This window comes from Capricornis sumatraensis, chromosome 4 (assembly GCF_032405125.1).
Source record: "Capricornis sumatraensis isolate serow.1 chromosome 4, serow.2, whole genome shotgun sequence".
Lineage (NCBI taxonomy): Eukaryota > Metazoa > Chordata > Mammalia > Artiodactyla > Bovidae > Capricornis > Capricornis sumatraensis.
In genome coordinates this window covers 103,827,003-103,848,781 of record NC_091072.1, presented here as the reverse complement: position 1 = coordinate 103,848,781, position 21,779 = coordinate 103,827,003, and the positions used below count along the sequence as shown (strand labels likewise).

Below are 21,779 nucleotides of genomic sequence, written 5' to 3'. Positions count from 1 at the left end.
GATGCTCAATAAATACATGGATTAATCTTTCCGTACCTGTAGGCTTGACTTTTCTCTAGATTTTTCTCCGCGAGGCTCTTCCTTTCGTTTCTTTCCGGAAACTACTTCATTACCTTAAATTGGCAGTTTCAGGTAAAGTAATTTTGAACAGAAGCGACTTTCGTTTCCCTTACATCTTGTTTCCCATTCTGGAAACTTATTTGCTGTCTCAGGAAGCCAAATTCAAAGCACTCACTGCCACCTGAACTCGCACCTGGCTGCCTCCTCAGAAAGGAAATGTTTTCTGGAAAACTTTTTACGCCAGTCAATACGGGCAGATTCTGAAGATAACGAGATAGGCGCACGTTTCTGTCAACCCATTCGACGCTGAGTGGCAGAAATTCTATGAAGGGGTAAGGGGAATATTTTGCATCTCAGTAGCTTGGAGTTAACACTGGATGCCCCCTCCCAGGCCCCGACAGCTACGACAGGTGCGAAACCCGCCCAGGAGGAGCTTCTGCCGTCCCCGCTGAGCCACAGGTGGCGCAGAGGAACACCCATCTCCGGACTCCCAGGTGGAGCCCGGGCGCCGGGCTCCTCCCTCAGGCCGCCAAGCCAAGGGTCCAAGGTCGCCGCGCCGCCGGCCGGCCCTCCTCCGGCGCTCGAAAGGCTGGGTAGGGTGGGGGCGGGGTCGACCGCGGCGTCACCACTGACGTAACCGCCCCACCCGGCCGCCGTCGCGGTACCGGTGAGCGAGGGGGTGGGAGGAGCAGGAGGGGGAGGGGAGCAGGTAGGGAGGAGGGCGCGGGAGGAGCGCTAAGATGGCCGCTTAGGCGATGACTGGGCCGTGGGCGAGTTGGGAGAAGCAGAGAAACGGGGACTTAAGGGGGATGCAGCGTGGAGAAGATGTAATCGCAAACGATTGCGTCTCTGATGCCGGCGGCTCTCACTGCGGAGCTGGCGCTCTCGAGATAAAGCCGCATCCTGCTCCTGGCTTTGATTGCCGCCAGGTGATGCTCAAAGCGCCTCTGGCATGCTTTGGAAGGGCCGTTATACTCCTCCTTTTATAAGGAATGTCTTGCCTTCCCTGCATTAATCCGTCCCGGCACTTGCCAGCATCTGCTGCCACTTAGAGACACTTAAACGACTTTTGAATACCAGCTTCCTAAACCTTTCCCGCTGGCCTTCGGGGAAGGAATGCTAATAGCCTAAGCTTACTTGGGACGCGTAAAGAAACGTGTCAACATAGGGAGAAAAAAATGACTGCTCAAGTTTAAGAGATAGGACTCGCTCTCTCCCCCTACCCCCACAATAAAAAAAGAAAGTGAAACACGGTAATTGTTTAAACTGCAAGTTTGAGTTGTTAATTCTTCGAGTAACTGGATAATTTTTTGCAATCTTAATTTTGATGTTTAAAAAATAAGTTTTTAAAGAGCTGCTTTATCCTCAAGTACCTTTCACCATTTTTAAGCCTTAACTGTCAAATCCTACGAGTAACGGGTGTGGGGGTGGGGTTGTAAGATTAGTATAGAAATACGACTTTGCAACTTTCAGGCCAAGTCCTTGAGCTTGAATTCCTTATGATTAGATCTTTAGTCAGTTCTGAACCCAGCTTCAGAATCTGTTCAAGGATGTAAATCAGCGGTTTATTCAGGAAAGCAAAATGGCCACGTATTATGTTTTTGTCAAGTTTTTTATTATCTGTGCATCTTTTCCCCCTCAATGTGTGCACCAAAGACTAAAGTTATTTATCTGTGGAAACTTGCATCGTTGTCCATATTTTTCTCTTGACACCCCAAACTTCAGCTCATATCCTCTATTTCATTTTTCTCTTTCACATGATACAACAGCTACTCCACCTGACACCTCTCCTGATGAGTTTGCACTTGCACTTCCTCTCCTTCCTGCAATGACTGTTTTCTATCCCCGCCTCATGTCAAGGAATCCTGAGCACAAGCCTGAGAAAGCCATATTCCTGAGTGTATTGTCCATGGTGAATATTGAAAATCTGCTTATTTCTCACACGTTATTAGAGAACATGAATTCTCTGTCATGGGTTTATATAAATTGTGGGTTAATTGTCCACTGTTCTCCAACATAAAAAACAGGAGAATGTGATCTGAAGTGGCCTGAGCCTGCAATGGAGGAGACCTGGGATCAATCCCTGAGTGGGAAAGATCCCCTGGAGAAGGGAATGGGTACCCACTCCAGTATTCTTGCCTGGAGAATTCCATGGACAGAGGAGCCTGGAGGGCTACAGTCCATGGGGTCGCAAAGAGTTGGACAAGACCGACGGACTTTCACACTTTCAGAAAGACAATATACCACAGGGAACTCTACTCAGTACTCTGTAATAACCTATAAGGGCAAAGAATCTTTAAAAAGTGGATGTAAGTATAACTATTCACTTTGCTGTATACCTGAAACCAACACAACATTGTAAATCAACTATACTCCAGTAAAAGTTTTGTAAAAATATGTTTAAAAAGGGTGTTGGTTAAAGAGGATTATGTGAAAATACATGGACAATACAGAAAATGGATTTAATAGAAAAAAAGTACCCCCGACTAACTATCAAAGGATCCAAATTCTAGCACTGGTTGCCAGTATATGATTTTGGACACACAATCCTTTCCTTTCTTTGTTTTTCTTTCAGTCAGACAACCGACTAGGCTAGCTCCTTCAAACTGTGATATTCCATGACTCAGTTTTCTCAGTGAGAGTGGAGATATTAACCCCTTTTCCCCTGGGCCCACAAGGATGTAGCAGCTGGGATTTCTGATGGGTGGAACAGCTTGTATAGCTGAGCACAATTGGGATCTGGGAGCGTTGTGGGACTCCGGTGGCCCAACTCCAGTTAACAAGCCAGGGAACTACCACACCTTTAATCCCCATTCCTGAAATGCTGCACTGGCTCTGCCTTCCGCACCCTGCCCCTCTAACCACTCAGGAGGTTGAGCAGGTGGAGCCCAGGCAGATGCTGGTGGAAATAAGGAGAGGACAGAGACCAGAGGAAGCTTTTGTTCCCAGGGCTAATAATAGAATCTTCCGCAAATGGCTGATTCACCTTCTCAGTTCTTCGGAATCTTGCCAGGGAGGGAAAAGGGAGAGAGACTACTTTTCCTCCCTCTCTGGTATTGCCTCTGGTATAGATCCATGGGTTATTCCAAGCTCCCTGGCCTGAGGGAACAGTGCCCTAGGAAGCAGCTAGGGAACAGAGAAGCTTCTCCCTGCATACCCTGCCTCCAGAATCCTGTCCCCACCTCCCTCCAGATGAGCTCTCTAAAAGTCTTGTTATTCACTGGGGCTTCCCTCATAGTTCAGTTGGTAAAGAATCTGCCTGCACATTGAAACATGTATACTATCATGTAAGAATCGAATCACCAGTCTATGTCTGATGCAGGATACAGCATGCTTGGGGCTGGTGCATGGGGATGACCCAGAAGGATGTTGTGGGGAGGGAGGTGGGAGGGAGGTTCATGTTGGGATCGCATGTACACCCGTGGTGGATTCAGGTCAATGTATGTCGAAACCAATACAGTATTGTAAAGTAAAATAAAGTAAAAATAAAAATTAAAAAATAAATAAATAAAATAAAATAAAAAAGCATAAAAAAACAAAGGGTGGGAAGTCTGAATGTCAAAAGATTATTGTGAATTAAAGAAAACCAGATATCTCAAAAAAAAAAAAGAATCTTCCTGCAATGCAGAAGACCCCGGTTCGATTCCTGGGTCAGGCAGATCCCCTGGAAAAGGGGATCCGGTATTCTTGGGCTTCCTTGTGGCTCAGCTGGTAAAGAATCAGCCTTGCAAGTGGGAGACCTGGGTTCGATCCCTAGATTGGGAAGAGCCCCTGGAGAAGGGAAAGGCTACCCATTCTCCTGGAGAAGGGAAAGGCTACCCATTCCAGTATTCTGGCCTGGAGAATTCCATGGACTAAGTCCATGGGGTCACAAAGAGTCAGACACGACTGAGTGACTTTCACTTTCACTTTCATTCCTGCGTCTAATAGTGGGTTGTCTGGTTCTGCAGTCCCAAGTTATTCCTTCAAGGATGGGGTCATATAGGCTGTTAGCCTCTCAAACTCTTTAAATGAAATAATCTCAGATACTTTTGGTCTCCTTGATCATGATGGCTTTAAAGTTCCCCTCAGCTTTGGTGCAGTGGTAAAGAATCTGCCTGCCAATATAGGAGACGCAAGAGATGCCAGTTGGATCCCTGGGTCAGGAAGATCCCCTAGAGTAGAAAATGGCAAGTATTCTTGCCTGCGCTAGTATTCATTCCTGCGCTAGTATTCTTGCCTGGCAAATCCCATAGACAGAGGAGCCTGGTAAGCTACATCCGTGGGGTCACAAAGAGTTGAAAATGACTAAACCACTGGGCCTTCTCGCGGATTGAGTCAACTTTGGAAGGGTATCCTCCAGACTCTAGGTTCTGACTTCTCTTTTCTTTGACCATTTGTAAATCTTATCTCTATCCATTTGAGATATAAATCTTCTCTCAGCTTCATTCCACTTTTACAACCCTGGAAAGTCTTTCTCTATGACCAAGGAGTCTTTTCTCTGAAATGTAAATATTGAGGAAAATATCACCCGGTTTCTGGAAGGGTAGGATCCTGACTTAGGGATGAGGGGGAGGAAGGCTAGTTCTAAGTTGTAAAACTACCTCCTTCAAGAAGATACCAGAAAGTTTACTTTTCCTTTAGTGTGTAGTGTAGTGTGTTAGTCGCTCAGTCGTGTCTGACTCTTTGCAACCCCATGGACTGCAGCCCACCAGGCTCCTCTGTCCATGGGATTCTCCAGGCAAGAATACTGGAGTGGGTTGCCATTCGCTTCTCCAGGGGACTTTTCCTTTGGGTAAGGCCAACTAGCAAACACTGATGGTCTAAGATGCCTGCCACTCCAGCACTTAAAAACTCTTCAGCCCTTTGTTTCCACCTAGCTGGACAACGAGACTGGTCTATTACCAGCAATAGTATCTAAATAAAATAGAGCTCTGTTTGCTTGTCATATCTGGTATGATTTTTTTTCTTTAACACTCATGGTTATGTTTTCTTTTGACTCCCTCTTTCCTGGTCTTTGTTATCTTGTGATGTATTAGGCAACCAAGTGATACATCACTGTAAACTTGTGTGTGTGTGTGTGTGTGTGAGATCTCTCTCACTAGACTGAAACTTTCTTTGGGAAGAACACTCTCTACTGTATATTGCCTGGGAGAGCCCTGTCAGTGTTCAGGCTCTGTTTATTGACAAAACACTTTATGTCCTATACAAACCACAACTGTTAATTCTTTTAAAAATGCCAAGGTTTAAAAAAGCATATTTTTACTTACTTCACTCTATATGTGAAATAAGTCAGAGAGAGAAAAACAGGGGACTTCCCCAGTAGTTCAGTGATTAAGAATCCACCTGCCAATGCTGGAGACAGGGTTAGATCCCTGGTCCAGGAAGATCCCACATGCTGAGAGGCAAGTAAGCCTGTGAGTCAGAACTACCAAAGCCCATGTATCCTAGATCCTATGCTCTGCAACAAGAGAAGCTGCCACAATGAGAAGCCCACACACCAAAACTAGAGAGTAGCCCCACTTGCCACAACTAGAGAAAGCCTGGGTGTAGCAACAAAGACCAATGCAACAAATAAATATCTTTTAACAAAAGAGAAAAACAAATATCCTATATTAATGCATCTGTGTGGAATTTAGAAAAAATGGTACAGATGAACCCATTTATAGTGTAGGAATAGAGTCGCAGTCATAGAGAATGGACATGTAGACACAAGGCAGGGAGGGGCAGTGCCATGAATTGGGAGGTCGGGATTGCCATGTGCACTGGCATGTGTAAAACAGATAGCTAGTGGGAACCTGCTATATAGCATGGGGAGCTCTGTAGTGACCTCGAGAGGTGAGATGGTGGGGGCGGGGTGGGAGGGAGGTTCAAGAGGGAGGGGATACTTGTCTACATGTAAGTAGAGACTAACACAACATTGTAAAGCAACTATACTCCCATTAAAAAAATAAACATTTTTATTTGTATTGTTTTCTGCAAGAAAAAACACTGCACATGTTTTGCAATGGCCAAGAGGAGGGATTCTGAATCACACTCATCTTGTTTCCTATGAAGATCCAAAATTTGGGATACAGGTGGAAGCTTGTTTTTTTTCACTGGTGGGGGGGTGGGGCGGGGGGGAGGCTCCAAGCAGATCTCCTCAGATGGGGCCTCAAGAAGAAAAACAAAATAGGAATAAAACAACCATATGACCCAGGAATCCCACTACTGTGCATATACCTGAGAAAACCACAATTAAAAAAGATACATGTACCCCAATGTTCGCTGCAGCACTATTTACAATAGCCAGGACATGAAAGCAACGTAGATGTCCCATTGACAGGTGAATGGATAAAGAAGATATAGATGGTACGTAATACAATGGAGTATTGCTGCTGCTGCTAAGTCACTTCAGTCGTGTCCAACTCTTTGCGACCCCATAGATGGCAGCTCACTAGGTTCCCCTGTCCCTGGGATTCTTCAGGCAAGAACACTGGAGTGAGTTGCCATTTCCTTCTCAAATGCATGAAAGTGAAAAGTGAAAGTGAAGTCGCTCAGTCATGCCTGACTCTTAGCAACCCCATGGACTGCAGCCTACCAGGCTCCTCCGCCCATGGGATTTTCCAGGCAAGAGTACTGGAGTGGGGTGCCATTGCCTTCTCCTCAATGGAGTATTACTCAGCCATAAAAGGAACAAATTTGAGTCAGTTGTAGTGAGGTGGATGAACCTAGAGCCTCGTATAAAAAGTGAGTTAAATCAGAAAGAGAAAAACAAATATAGTATACTAACATGTATATGACTTCCCTGGTGGCTCAGATCGTAAAGCATCTGTCTACAATGCGGGAGACCCAGGTTCAATCCCTGGGTTGGGAAGATCCTCTGGAGAAGAAAGTGGCAATCCACTCCAGGACTATTGCCTGGAAAATCCCATGGACAGGAGCCTGGTAGGCTACAGCCATGGGGTAGCAAAGAGTCGGACACGACTGCGTGACTTCACTTTCACTTTATGGAATCTAGAAAAATAGTACTGATGAACATATTTACAGGGGACAAATGGAGATGCAGAGTAGAGAATGGGCTGGTGGACACAGCGGGGGAAGGGCAGAGCAGGACAAATTGAAAAAGTAGCATATATACGTACATATGCATATATATGTATATACATATACACACAATCATGTGTAAAATAGGTAACTAGCAGGAAGCTGCTGTATAATACAGGGAGCCCAGCCTGGTGCTTTGTGATGACCTAGAGGAGTGGAATGGAGTGGAGGAGGATAAAGAGGGAGGGGATATATATATATATAATCATGACTAATTTTCACTGATGTACGGCAGAGAACACCACAACACTATGAAGCAATTATCCTCCAATTAAAAAAACTAAAAATAAAAAAGAAGAAAAACAGGACATTGGTAAGGTGGAAGACTTCCTGGAATTTAATTGGGAGCACAGAGGGATGAGTAGAGGCTCCGAGGGAATCCCACTGTAGATTGCACCAAGGTTTCAGAACCTGAAAGTGGGAATTGTCTTTCCTCATTTAGCTTGAGCCTTTTGAGAGTATTCCAGTAGCACCCTTGTTTTTCAAATTTGATTATCCTTAAATCTACTAACTGCCCTAGGCAGTGTCAAAGCTTGAGAGAAAATTATTTGTCCAGGTTACCACTGTCCATATCATATGGATCATGTATTCTAATACCCACATAGAAAAACCAAAGTGCAAAGAAATGAAGCGACTGTTTAAGGTCTATCTCTGTGCATGCTGTTCATGACAGCATCAGGATGGAGATTCCAAGTCTCTCACTCTGGTCTTCTGTCTGGTGTACCATCTTGCTTTTCTCTTACTGAGGTCAGGAGTTTGCAGGGCCAGGGAGCAGGAGCTGGATGTTGGAGGGTGTAGAGCCTCCTGTGAGGAGAGGTGGGAATTAGGCTCTTCTGTGAAGTCACTGCTATCAGAGAATGTGCTGTGGTTGTGGTGGTGGTGAAAGCCTGCAATGGAAATTTAAAAGAAACACATCGTGCTTTTTTAAAACAACTGAAGTATAGCTAATTTCCAAATGTGTTAGCCTCAGGTTTTCACCAGAGTAACGCAATTATATAAGTGCGCTTAGTCGCTTGGTCGTGTACGACTCTTTGCAACCCCATGGATTGTAGCCCACCAGGCTCCTCTGTCTATTCATGGGGATTCTCCAGGCAAGAATACTGGAGTAGGTTGCCATGCCCTCCGCCAGGGAATCTTCCCAACCCAGGAATTGAACCCAGGTCTCCTGCACTGCAGGAGGATTCTTTACCACTGAATCACCAGGAAACCCACACAGATGAATTCTTTTTATTATTTTACATTATAGGTTATTACAAGATATTGAATCTATTTCTCTGTGCTGTACAACAAGACCTTGTTGTTTATCTGTTTTATATACAGTAGAGTGTGTATTGGGCTTCCCAGGTGGTGCTAGTGGTAAAGAATTTGCCTGCCAATGCAGGAGACGCAAGAACTGGTTCAGTCCCTGGGTCGGGAAGATCCCTTGGAGTAGGAAATGACAACCCATTCCAATATTCTTGCCTGGAAAGTTCCATAGACAGAGGAACTTGGCAGGCTACAGTCCATGGGGCTGCAAAGTCAAATACAACTGAGCAACTGAGCATACACACATAGTGTGTATCTGTTAATCCTAGACTCCTAAATTACCTCTCCTGCTCCTTCATTACTCCCTTTGGTAACCATAACATTGCTTTCTGTATCTGTGAGTTTGTTTCTGTTTTGTAAGTAAGTTTTTTTGTATCACTTTTAATATTCCACATATAAGTGATATCATATGATATTTGTCTTTCTCTTTCTGACTTATTTCACTTAGTATAATAATTTCTAGATCCATCCATGTTGCTGCAAATGTCATTATTTCATTCTTTTTAAAGGCTGAATGATATTTCACTGTATATATATACCATATCTTTTTTATTTATTCATTTGTCCATGGATATTTAGGCTGCTTTTATGTTTTGGCTTCCCATGTGGCACTAGTGGTAAAGAACCTGCCTGCCACTCCAGGAGACATAAAAGATGCAGGTTCAATCCCCGGGTCAGGAAGATCCCCTGGAGAAGGAAATGCCAACACACTCCAGTATTCTTGCCTGGAGAATCCCATGGACAGAGGAGCCTGGCTATGGTGCATAGCATTGCAGAGAGTCAGACACAACTGAAGAGACTTAGCAGGTATGCATGTTTTGGCTAGTGCCACTGGGGTGAATGTATTGTCTTGAATTAGAGGTTTCTCTGGGTATATGCCCAGAGGTAGGATTGCTTGATCATATGGTAATACTATTTTTAGTTTTTAAAGAAACCTCCTTACTGTTTTCCATAGCAGCTGCACCAATTTGCATTCCCACCAACAGTATAGGAGGGTTCCCTCTTATCCACACCCTCTCCAGCATTTATTTGTACTTTTTGATGGTGGCCATTCTGACCCATGTGAGGTGATATCTCACTGTGGTTTTGATTTGCATTTTCCTAATAATTAGCAATGTTGAGCAGCTTTTTGGGTCTTTGGAGAAATGTCTATTTAGGTCTTCTGCTCATTTTTGATTGGGCTGTTTGTCACATCATGCATCTTCGAGACAACTGTAGGTACTGGGTTGGTAGAAACTTCTATACCCTACCTGGGGAAATGTTTCTCGCTACTACAAGTGATCTTTCAAGTTATTTGCAGCAGCAGCAGTGACATCAAAGAGTCATGTGACTTAGACTTTCTATTCAACTCAATGTTTAGAGTTATAAAATGTTTACCTATACTTTTATTCTTATTCTTTCGTATAGATTACTGAGCACTGCTGGAGAAAATGACAAAACCATTGACAATCCATGTTCTGCAACTTGAGCTGAGCCCTAACATTATTCGCCAATTCAACTACTAATATATGTTTCTATTCTTCTTGTCCTTTCTCCATAGTGGCGATCTCAAACCTTTATGATCTTCCTCAGATTTCCTGCCTCACACTTTTAATGATGACCTGACAGGAAAAAGGGAGAAAAGAGTAAGCATACATTTCTTGACCTCCTCTCCAGATGACCAATGTAACTAGTCACGCCTGTCCTTTTTCATTTCCTCTCATCTCAAAGATCTGTACCTTAGTCCCTGGCTAAACCCTCCAAAAGTGCTTTGGATCTCAACTCATTCCCACTCTCCACTGACCTCACATCATCATTTCCCTACCCTCCTGAACCATGGTTCCCTGCACTCTATTGATTCTTTTCCTCCAGCAAATATACATGCTTAAAACTTCATCATCCTAGGGAAAAAAACACAAAACACTCCTTAGAGACTCTTGACCCTTTTATCTACTTTGCTTGCATAGTTTCTTATTGATTTCTCACATTAATATTATAAAGCCCTGTCACACAAATAAAAATACTCTTATCAAGTTTCCTAATCATTTTCTAGTGGAAAATCTAGTGGTATAATTGCACTGTCTTTCCTACTGGATATTTTATGGTATATGTTACTGAACACTACACCCCTCTTCTTGAAACATTATTTTTTTTGTTGTTCAGTCACTCAGTCGTGTCCAACATTTTGTGGCCCTATGGACTGCAGCACGCCAGGCTTCCCTGTCCTTCACCATCTCCTAGAGCTTGCTCAAACTCAAGTCCAGTGAGTCAGTGATGCCATCCAACCATCTCATCCTCTGTTGTCCCCTTCTCCTCCTGTCTTCAATCTTTCCCAGCATCAGGGTGTTTTCTAATGAGTTAGCTCTTTTTGCATCAGGTGGCCGAAGTATTGGAGTTTCAGCTTCAGCATCAGTCCTTCCAATGAATATTCAGTGTTGATTTCCTTTCTAAAGTTACTGTGTTTCATTGAGTCTGATAAGCTATTGTTTGTAAGGCTTATAATTATTTTCAAGGAGGCAAGTATATGTATGTGTGTGTGTGTGTGTAGGACAAAACCGTATATCTTACAATTACATTGGCTGAAAATGCCAACTGTTAGACCCATTCTATTTCAGACATATTCAAATACAGCAAAATGTACATCTTAGAATAGGTGAAATACAGCATCTCTAACCATAATACCTCCTCCTATAATGAAATCCTATCACCCTAGCAGAAAATAGAATTTATTACTTATTTGAATGTGTACCTCCTGAAAACTTCCTCTCTGGCAAAGCAATTCCAATCTTTCTGTATACCTGACTTCTAGCCAAAGATGGGGCATGTTTGAGAGAGGAACTGATGTGCTGGGTATTTCGTGAATTGTGTAGAAAAGTATAGTCATATAGATTCTGCACAGCCTGCTTTGCTGGACATTTTGGCATTATCTTGTGTGAGGCTGACATCTGCTGGACAAGTAACACTTGGTCAGAGCTTTGTATTTTAGAGTAAAATTTTTGGCAGTGAAGCTTAGCTGTGGTACATATACTCCACATTTTCTATTTAAATTTGGTAAGTTTGGCAGTTAATTTTCTTTTCAAATTTTGTATGCTGTGGCTGAGTCTCAGTGAGCTTTAGAATGAGAGCTTGACCTTGGGGGCACCTTTAATATGTGAAGATGAAGCCCTTTAATTAAATTAGTTGTTCCTAACCCTCACTTGGTGCCAGAATCACTGTCTGTGATAGACTGTTTATAAACATGGCCACAACAACCCTCCCATTCCACATGCCTTTTCACAGTGTGACTTTGCTACTCCTATTAAAAAGCTAAAGTATGTTTTCCTTCCTTTTGAATCTAGCTTGGCTTTGCAATTTAATTTGAGCAATAACATGTGGTTGAAGGGGCATTGTACAACTTACAACATATCCTTAAAAAGAGGCATTGCAATTTCAGTTTTTGCTCAACATTCTTCAGTTAAGACTACTGAAAATGACTCAACTCCCATGGAGAGAGTACCTGGCTGACAGTGAGCACCAAGATTCAGTCCAAGGTCAGCACCATGAGGGCGAGCCCACTTTTGACCAGAGCCAGTCCAGTCAACTAGCCAAAAGCAGTTGCATAAGCAAAACCAGATGAGAAAAGCAGAAGAATCCCCCTAGCAAACCCACAAAATAGAAATTTATAAGTAAGTTGTTCTTTAAGTCACTACATTTTGGGTGGTTTATTATACAACAATAGATGCTTGATATCACTAGGAAAACTTTTAAAGAAGAATAAATAATAATAATGCCCAAGTTCAAATCTAAGAGATTTATATTTAATTCTATTAGGTGGAATCCAGGAAATAAAATATATTTTTTTAAAAAAGCTTGCAAGATTGGGAATCACTCATCTAAATATTTTATGCCCATAATTACTTTTTCTAAAATCTCATCATCATATACAGCAGCAACATCATAACCGTTACTCCAATAAATCACATTTCTTTCACATACTCCTTATAAGGTTTCATAGGAACAAACAAAAGTTGATTTCTGTAAGATTACTGAGCTAGTAGGAGGTAGGTTATTTGACTTCATATCCTAAATTTTTTCAACTACACATAGTAGATTGCTGCTTCTGGTATTTACCTCTTCTGTGAGTGACTGACAGCTACTAGTTGTGTACCTGGAGATGAAGGTAATGGGCACAAGAGAAAATAAAGTGACTAGGGCCCTAAAACCACAGATAATTAGAATTAAAGGAGTTACAACCCACTCCAGTATTCTTGCCTGGAGAATCCCATGGACTGAGGAGGCTGGTGGGCTGCAGTCCACGGGGTCACAAAGAGTCGGACACGACTGTGACTTTACTTACTTACTTACTTAGACTCATAAAGACCTTTGTGATTCAGGACCAGTAACAATGAAATTTCAGTGTTAATCAAAATTTTGGTAAACAACTGGTTAATAAACAACAATTTGGTTAATCGTGGACTAGGAAGTGCAGTAAATAGGAATAAGACATCCAAAATGGAGGGAACCCTAAGCAAGATGATTCATTTAATTAATTCAAGAAAGATTTCAGTTCTTACTCTCTTGCCATATTCTCTGTGGTCCTAGGGGAGAGGCAGTTGTAGCACCAGGAGACTAATTTCTGCTTAGTTTAAATACAAATCTTTAGCTAAAATTAAAAATAATAAAAAATACCTCTGAAAGAGTTAATGCTTGAAATTCACATCCAGAGGAAAGACATTTTAGCTGCAGTAACTACCTATATAATATTCATGGTCCTTCTTTGAGGAGGGAAGGAAAGCTTATGTATATCTAACCTGAGCTGCAGGATGGACCTCATAGCTTAAATGAACACAGCTGTAAGACACATTAAGGAATTTGCCTCATTCCTATGATTTAGGCTGATTAGAAAGCAGCTAAAAGCAGGTGTGAGGGTATAAATCTCCATGGTTGGTTTTCACCTGTTGCAAAACTACAATGCTTCTTAAACTTCAGTGTGCAAGCAAATCATCTAAGGGTCTTAGTAAAATTTGATTCATCAGATCTAGGATGGGGGAGGGCTGGGATCCCACATTTCTAACAATATCCCAAGTGATGCTAATACTGCTATTCTGCAGACTATATTTTGAATATTAAGGTAATACAGAATTTTCTCCCTGGACAACAGTTTTCAGACTGTGATCACAAAACCAACCACATCAACATCACTTGAGAACATGTTAGAGATGCAGATTTCCCAGGCCCTGTCCAGGGCCTATTCAATCAGAAACTCTGGCAGTGAGGACCCAGGCATCTGTAGTGCCTCAAGCCTTCCAGGGGATGTTGATGCTAAAGTCTGAGAATCACTGATTTCGAGAAGTATTTATCCAGCCATAATAGAATCACCCTACCTAAGAGCTTAAAAAAAAAAAACCAGTCTCTGGGCTCCATATCAATTAAATTAGGAGGCAGGATGTGGGACACTTCATTGTATTTGTAAAAATTTCAACATGTGCTTGCAATGTGCGGCCCAGTTTGAGAACCAAGACAGACAGACAGAGAGACAAAGAGAGACAAGAGATCCACTTCACTTACTTCTGGAGTCTTCACCAGCAAAAGTCTGATAGAGGTGGTGATGTTCAGGTCTGCTGGGCCAGTGGCTCTCCTCCTCCTCACTGTTGCTTTGCACCTGTAACCGAGATCCCTGCAGAACTCAGTCAGCATGAGTGGTGGGGAAAAGTGCAGGACAGCAGGTGACTACGGGGGAAAGAGGCTGTGTTCTTGAGAAGCCTGGCCTCTTCTCTTGCGGTAGGAGTCTGGCAGTGAGGAAGGCAGGGCCAGCTCTACATTCAGTGAGAGGTGACACGCATGCAAACAGGACTGCAAGTCACTATGGCTTCTCTTTGTGGCAAGGGTTTGAGAGATTGTCCTTGAGATGCTGGCCCTTGATCATAGCACTGCCTACAGACCCAGGCAAGAGGAATCCCGAGTTTTAGAGAGCTCAGTGTCCACTTTGATATTGCACTACCCCTTCTAGACTATGCTCTGGATGCCCACAATCCCCTCCCCAGATGCAACTCAAATGGCCCCAAGCCTATTTCAGGGAAATGCTGGCCTTTTCCTAAGGTGTGCACTCCTAGGCCTGAATGATGACTGGTAGATGGTTATATGCATTGATAGGGGGGTTGTGGGGGCTTCCCAGGTGGCGCTAGTGGTAAAGAACCCAGCTGCCAATGCAGGAGATGTGAGAGATGCAGGTTCAAGCCCCAGGTCAGGAAGATCCCCTGGAGGAGGGCATGGCAACCCACTCCGTATTCTTGCCTAGAGAATCTCATGGACAGAGGAGCCTGGTAGGCTACAGTCCATAGGGTCGCAAAGAGTCAGACATGACTGAAGTGACTTAGCATGCATGCACACAGGCAGAGGTTTTGTGGCATTTGAATATGCCAGCTGGGGTGTTCACACATGGTGTGCAAAATCCCTTATGGTGCAGAACAGACATGGGTATGGGAAGAGAAGGAGATAGGCCAGGGCTGGGATGGCTCTGCCCACGCTGCCATGTTCTAGCACTGAAGTCCTAAGAGTGAGAATTCTAGATTTGAATCTGAACTTCTAGGTCTTCGTGGTTTTATACTTGCCAAGGTAGAAGAGATTTTATATAATCGTGTTTAGTCTAGTGTGTAACTGATCTCTATCTTTACTCTTGTGTGTATCCCACAGATGATAGGGTCGGTGTGTTTGATGGGAAAATCTAGTGAAGATCAGCCTGGAAGAGGAATTAGAAAAATGGTGACAAAAACTAGGCACTCTTAAGAAAATGGGTCTATTTCTCTTTCCTCTTCTTTCTATATTAATGTTGATTGATCAGTTGTATCTGACTCTTTGCTACTCCATGGACTATAGCCCACCAGGCTCCTCTGTCCATGGAATTCTCCATGCAAGAGTACTGGAGTGGGTAGCTATTCCCTTCTCTAGGGGATCTTCCCGACCTATGGATCAAACTTGGGACTCCAGCATTGCAGGCAGACTCTTTACCATCTGAGCCACCAGGAAAGCCACTTTCAAAGGTTTCTGAATGTAATTCAAGACTTGGTATATCTGACAAGGAAGATATACTTTAACCCAAGGGCAGGGATCCAGAATTCAAGGGCAGGAATGCCAACCTCCCCTTCACTTTTAACCCACTCACCTCCAAGTCCAAAGTGTCCTGCCACTGCTCAGTTAGAGATCGGTGCATTTCTGTTCTCTCTTGACTCTGTATCCATTTCTGTCGGATGGTGGACAAATCCAGTGATTTAACCTTCTTGCCCATGGGATTCTTCTGAAACAGACTCCTTCTTGCTCTGCTCTTTCTTATCCAGAAGGCATCATCCTTGACTGAATGGGCTTCCTTACTGGTGGCCTGTAGCCCCCACAGCTCTGTCTTCACCTGTGCAGGGTCTGTGCTCCACTGTAGATCTGCTCTGGGCAGAGAATGTGAGCAACATGGTATCTTGAGGTCAGAATCCAGAGTTTCTGAAGGTTCTTGCCATGTGGACGTCCCCTGCTGTGTTTCTTCTTTAAGGCAGAGAACACATGGACAGGAAGAAGTAGGCAGTTTTGTACCCTTGATAGGGTGCAAGGGATCTCCCTGTGGGCCTGGTCCAAACCCAGAGTCTTGCTGGAGGACCAACTTCTCTCCTCTCACTCTGTCCATCACTTCCCACACCACCTGGTCTAAACTGTTTCTTTTGGGAGTATGGTCGGGTGGCGATAGCCTATCTCGTGGGCATGTGTACAGGCACATTTTGGAGATGGCTTTCCGGAGGCGCTCTCTGGGTGAGTGAGGTTCAGGCTCTGGGGACAGAATCTTGATGGATGGCACATCAGTTGGGTTGCAATTCCAGAACATGTGGGATGGTGTGAACTTTTGGACAGGTGTCTTAGACACGTAGGAGTAGAGACAGAAGAAGGCATCTGCAGTGACGGCCAGTGTTTGCACTTGCTTAAACCTGCCTGAGTGCAAGGGATGAAGATGGTGAGTCTAGGAGGCATCAGAAAGTTACTTCTTGATTTTTTCCCTTCAATAGCTTTCCTAAAACTCAAAGTTCAGAAAGAAGATGCTGATTTCTCTACCAACATCTCTCCCATTTAGATTTATTAGACCTAGGATTCCCTTTCTTGACTTTTTGACTCTTTATCCCCAGTAGTCTAGAAATTAATTCTATACAGGATGAGGAACTTTTCCATATCTTGATTTAGCATATCTTTCTGCTGTCAGTATACAACAGCCTCTATCACTATGTTTGCTTCAGCAGTCCCCAACCTTTTTGGGACCAGAGACCAGTTCCATGGAAGACAATTTTTTCCATGGACTTGGGGTAGAGGGATGGCTTCAGGACAATTCAAATGCATAATGTTTATTGTGCACTTTGTTTTTATCATTATTATGTTAACTCCACCTTAGATCATCAGGCATTAGATCCCAGAGGTTGGGGACCCCTGCTTTAGATGACAAATATGACTAAAAAAGGCAAAACTAACATTGTGTTCTTAGCAAGAAAAATGTAGGATTATGGAATCTTTGATAGAAGCAAATTTGAGAGATAGCAATTACTAGGCAATGGACAAGGGTAGAGAAATCTAGATGGACTATATTATTTCTAATAGACTTTGCTTCTCAACGTGTGGTCAGTAGTTCAGTAGCACTGGCATTACTTGGGAACTTATGTAAATACAGAATCTCAGACTGTATCCCATGCATCTTAACAATATCCTTTCATAATTCATATGCACATCCATATTTGAAAAGCATGTGATAAACCATTTACCCATTAAACTGTAAGTGTCCTAAAGGCAAGATCATGTTCCTCTTGCCTAGCTGCTGTTTCCAGAATTTAACATTTGTACCTGGCACATAAAATACATTCAACAAAAACATCCTCAACCTTTAGGGTGCATAAGAATCATATAAAGTGCTTGTGAAATACTTCCACTGAAAATCCTTATTTCAGCAAGTGGAGCTCAAGAGTATAGTTTTACCAAATTTTAAAGTTGAATCTGATACAAAGGATCTGAAACAACACTATCAAGAACACCATTATGATGGGGGGTGGGGGTGGGCTGTAAAAGAATATTATTTGAAATATATTCTAACATATGGAATAAAATAGAGTCTGTCATCCCTCATCAAAGTAGAGAGGCCCTCTCATATCTTTCTTCAGTATGGAATTGCGACAACTTAAATCATTGTTTCCCTAGATGTGGTAAGATTACACATAAGGATCATTGGTGTGCTTACTTAAATATTCCTGAGCCCTTCCTTCTATGGAAGAAAAGCCAATGAATATGAATGCTTTATAAACTCCTGCACAATTTAATATAATTAACAGAACTTCTGTCCTAAATGGAAATTGTATTAATGTAATGGCTATAAATGGGGAACATTCACTAATTCCAACTGAGAAATAGAAAATGGTGGTAAGATTTAAAGACACCAGTCCAATTTGATTCAGCAAAAAGGGAGAAGATCTAAAAGAAAATCACTGTGATACCAGGTCTCTTGAAAACTCTTCAAGAGAGAGAAGCAGAACTCTCCATTCACTGAAGACAACATAGGAAGAAACAGACACAGAAGACAAAGGGTCAAGAGAAGCTAACCAAGAGAAAGTAGGATTTAGAGCCATTGATCCCTGTTAGGACTGGAGGTTGAGAGAGAAGTAGAGCACGGGTCTGTGCTAACACTCACTGGCCAGCATGAGGCAAGGGTCTTCCATCTCAATCCTCCGCACCTGGGACTTCAGGAAGAGCTGGAAATCAATGCCTTTGGCTTGAGAGGGGGTGGTGAAAAATCGAGCAGGGATTCGAGAAGTGTCTTTGTGGTCCTCCTGACCAAAGCCCAGGCTGAAAAGGACATCTTCCGCATCTTCCTGCACCTTGTCCAGAATCTCTGAGATGCTGAAAAGTGGGGGTTTGGGTAAACACAGGAAGCTTTGAGAAACAGGGTAATCCAGACTATCTAATAAAAGTGTCAGGACACTGAGATACATTTCTGGCCATTTCTCTATCACTGCAACCCAGAAAAACTTTCACTTCTCTGAATCTAAATTCTCTGTCTGAAACCTGGGAATTACAATCTGGCCTTGGTTTAAAAATTGAACATGATTCTATTAAGTACTTCAAACAACTGATTAAAATGATAACAGACGAATGAAAATTTGCTATGAGAGGGATCCGAAAAACCAAAATCAGTATAGTTGCAAAATGATCTGTGGTTATGTTATTAACCAGTTCCCATTTGCTGTATGATATAGCTGGCTTTTGCCAAGTGCTTTGTCATTTGCTTACCAGCTTGTACCAGTGGTTGGTGGAACAACCAGGCAATGAGTGTGTAAGCAACATATAACTCATTTTATTCTCACCCTGATGATAAAATTTTATCAATACAGCTGTGTTAGGTAGGCCTGTTTGTAGCACAATTTCAGGATAGAATCCCTGCATCTGTAGATCAAACACTTTCTGTCTCCAACATCCATCTATGTGCAAATCATTGCAGCACCAGGCTGGTGACACAAGAGCTCACTAACAGTACATTCCAAACATCAGTGAGAGTAGGGGAGCTGTGAATTATTTGAGGCTTTGACTAATCACTGTTAATCTCTTCAGAGAGGATGCCGGTGTTCAAAACTGAGATCATCTTGTTTAAGTAAAAGCTGGATAATTGGAATCCCTGGCTCTATTCTTGTGCGTTTCTCCTAACTGCTAATTTCATCTCCATGATCCCGAGTTTCCTTATCTGAATTGTTGTCATAAGACTAGATCCCTGAGGAGGAAGGAGATCAAGGTGGCAGAGAAGGAAGATGCTGAGCTCACTGCCCTCAGTGAACACACCAAAACATACACCCACACAAGGAGCAGTTCTTGCTGAAAACAAACTGGATGGAGACTGGCAGAAAGACTCTTTGACAACTCAGGCTATAAAGAATGATCTACATGGAAGTGGGTAGGAAGAGAAGAGAAATGATCAGGTCAGGATCTGCATCCCTAGGAGGGGACAAAGAGGAGGAGGGAGGTCCCAGAGGCTCAGAGATCCTCCCTGGGGAACGGATGATTCAAACTACAAATTGGGCACCAAAGCCCTCGAGTGTGATGCTGGGCAGAGGAGTCCCATTCGCTAGCTTGAAAACCAGTAGGACTAACAGGAGGGCAATAAGAACCGTGCTCGCAAAGATTATGCCCACACTTGCTTACTCCTGAAACAGGGATGAGGAAGCAGATTCAATGTGTCTGGGACTCTGGCCAGCTTCCTGAAACCTACACTGAGCATCCCTCCAGCTCTTCTCACTAGCTAGGTGCAGTGCTCCACTAGGATGGAGGCTGCCATTTGTGAAGACAGTGTGTAGCTGTCGGGGATGGAGCTGGCTGGGACCTGGCACTACATCTGAAAGGGGTGATGGCAGCCATTACTGTTGCTCCCAGAGAAGGTAGATCAAGAATGGGCTGAAACTCTAACTGAATTTGCCAGAACTTCTCCAGAGTGTGCCCTAGCCTGCACTGGGTACCTACTCTGGCCCTTCTTGCTCTAGCACTGTTCTTCTCCAGGGCAAAGGTACCAAACCTGGGATAGGGGAGAGCACACACTAAAAGGGAAGGGAATCAGCTCAGACCTGACCCTCAGGAATCCTGCTCCAAAAACTTAGGACACCATCTTGCCCTGGATAGGGAACTGTCAGTCACTGAGCACAGAAGCCCTGGCTCACACCTAACTTTGGCTCTAGCCAATGCCCTCATCCCCCCATCTCTAGCTGCACTTTCCACTAAGGTGATAGTTCCCAGCATACTCTGGGGGAAGATGTGACTTGTGCTCATTTCAGATACAGCTCTTTTCTAAAGCTACAGTCATCAAAGCAGTATGCTACTGGCACAAAAACAGACATACAGATCAATGGAACAGAACAGAGCCCAGAAATACACCCATGCATGTATAGTCTAATAATCTGTGATAAAGGGGGGGAAGAATATACAATGGAATAAAAGACAGTTTCTTCAATAAATGCTGCTGGGAAAACTGGACAGCTGCATGTAAAATAATGAAATTAGAACATTTCCTACCCCATATAAAAAATAAACTCAAAATGGATAAAGACAGTTCCATAAGAACAGAAACCATAAAACTCCTAGAAGAAAACACAGGCAGAACATTCTTGAACATAAATCACAGCAAAGTTTTTTTTGATCTGTCTCATAAGGCAAAGGAAACAAAAGCAAAAATGAACAAATGGGACCTGATTAAACTTAAAACATTTTGCACAGCAAAGGAAATAATTTACAAAATGAAAAGAAAATCTACTGAATGGGAGAAAATATTTTCAAATGATATGACTGATAATGAGTTAATATAAAATGAATACATAGCTCATATAACTCATATCCAAAAATTGAAGAACCTAATTAGAAAATGGGCAGAAGACCTGAATAGATATTTTCCCAAAGAAGACATATAGATGGCCAATAGGCATGAAAAGATGTTCATCATTGCTAACGATTAGAAAACTAAAAATCAAAACTACACCTCACACTGGTCAGTATGGCCATCATGAAAAAGTCTACAAACAATACATGCTGGAGAGAGTATGGAGAAAAGGGAACTTTCTTGCACTGTTGGTGGGAATATAAATGAACACAATCACTATGGAGAACAGTATGGAGATTCCTTAAAAAGCTAGAAATAAAATTACCATATGACCCAACAATCTGCTACTAGGCATTTATCCTGAAAAGTGAAAGTGAAAGTGAAGTCGCTCAGTCGTGTCCGACTCTGTGATCCCATGGACTGTAGTCTACCAGGCTTCTTTCTCCATGGGATTTTCCAGGCCAGAGTACTAGAGTGGGTTGCCATTTCCGTCTCCAGGGGATCTTCCTGACACAGGGATCGAACCCAGGTCTCCTGCATTGCAGGCAGACGCTTTACCCTCTGAGCCATGCAGGCATTTATCCTGAGGAAACCATAATTGAAAAAGACACATGTACCAAAAGGCTCACTGCAGCACTGTTTACAATAGCTAGGACATGGAAGCAACCTAGATGTCCATCAACAGAAGAATGGGTAAAGAAGTTGTGGTATATATAGAGATACCCTAACCCTAACTCTAACCCTAACAACTATAGGCTACTTGTGGTATATATATAGTGGAATATTACTCAACCATAAAAAGGAATGCTTTTGAGTCAGTTCTAATGAAGTGGATGAAACTGAAGCCTGTTATACAGAATGAAGTAAGTCAGAAAGAGAAAAAAAAATATTAACACACACACACACACACACACACACACATATATGGAACCTATTGGCAGAGCAGCAATGGAGATGTAGACATAGAGAACAAACCTGTGAACACAGGGCAAGGAGAGGGTGGGACGAATTGAGGGAATAGCATGGA

General features: G+C 42.9%; 1 protein-coding gene across 1 annotated transcript in view; it reads right to left on the bottom strand.

The window, feature by feature from the left end:
- Nucleotides 1–351: 351 nt before the first annotated feature.
- Nucleotides 352–21,779, bottom strand: part of TESPA1 (thymocyte expressed, positive selection associated 1) — a 30,615-nt gene continuing 9,187 nt past the window's right edge. Inside the window, exons 7-11 of the mRNA XM_068971472.1 lie at nucleotides 18,089–18,297; nucleotides 15,551–16,356; nucleotides 13,957–14,050; nucleotides 7,828–8,012; nucleotides 352–795 (exon numbers count right to left, since the gene is read on the bottom strand). Coding sequence (XP_068827573.1) covers nucleotides 352–795; nucleotides 7,828–8,012; nucleotides 13,957–14,050; nucleotides 15,551–16,356; nucleotides 18,089–18,297 — 1,738 coding nt within the window. The remainder of the gene's footprint in view (nucleotides 796–7,827; nucleotides 8,013–13,956; nucleotides 14,051–15,550; nucleotides 16,357–18,088; nucleotides 18,298–21,779) is intronic.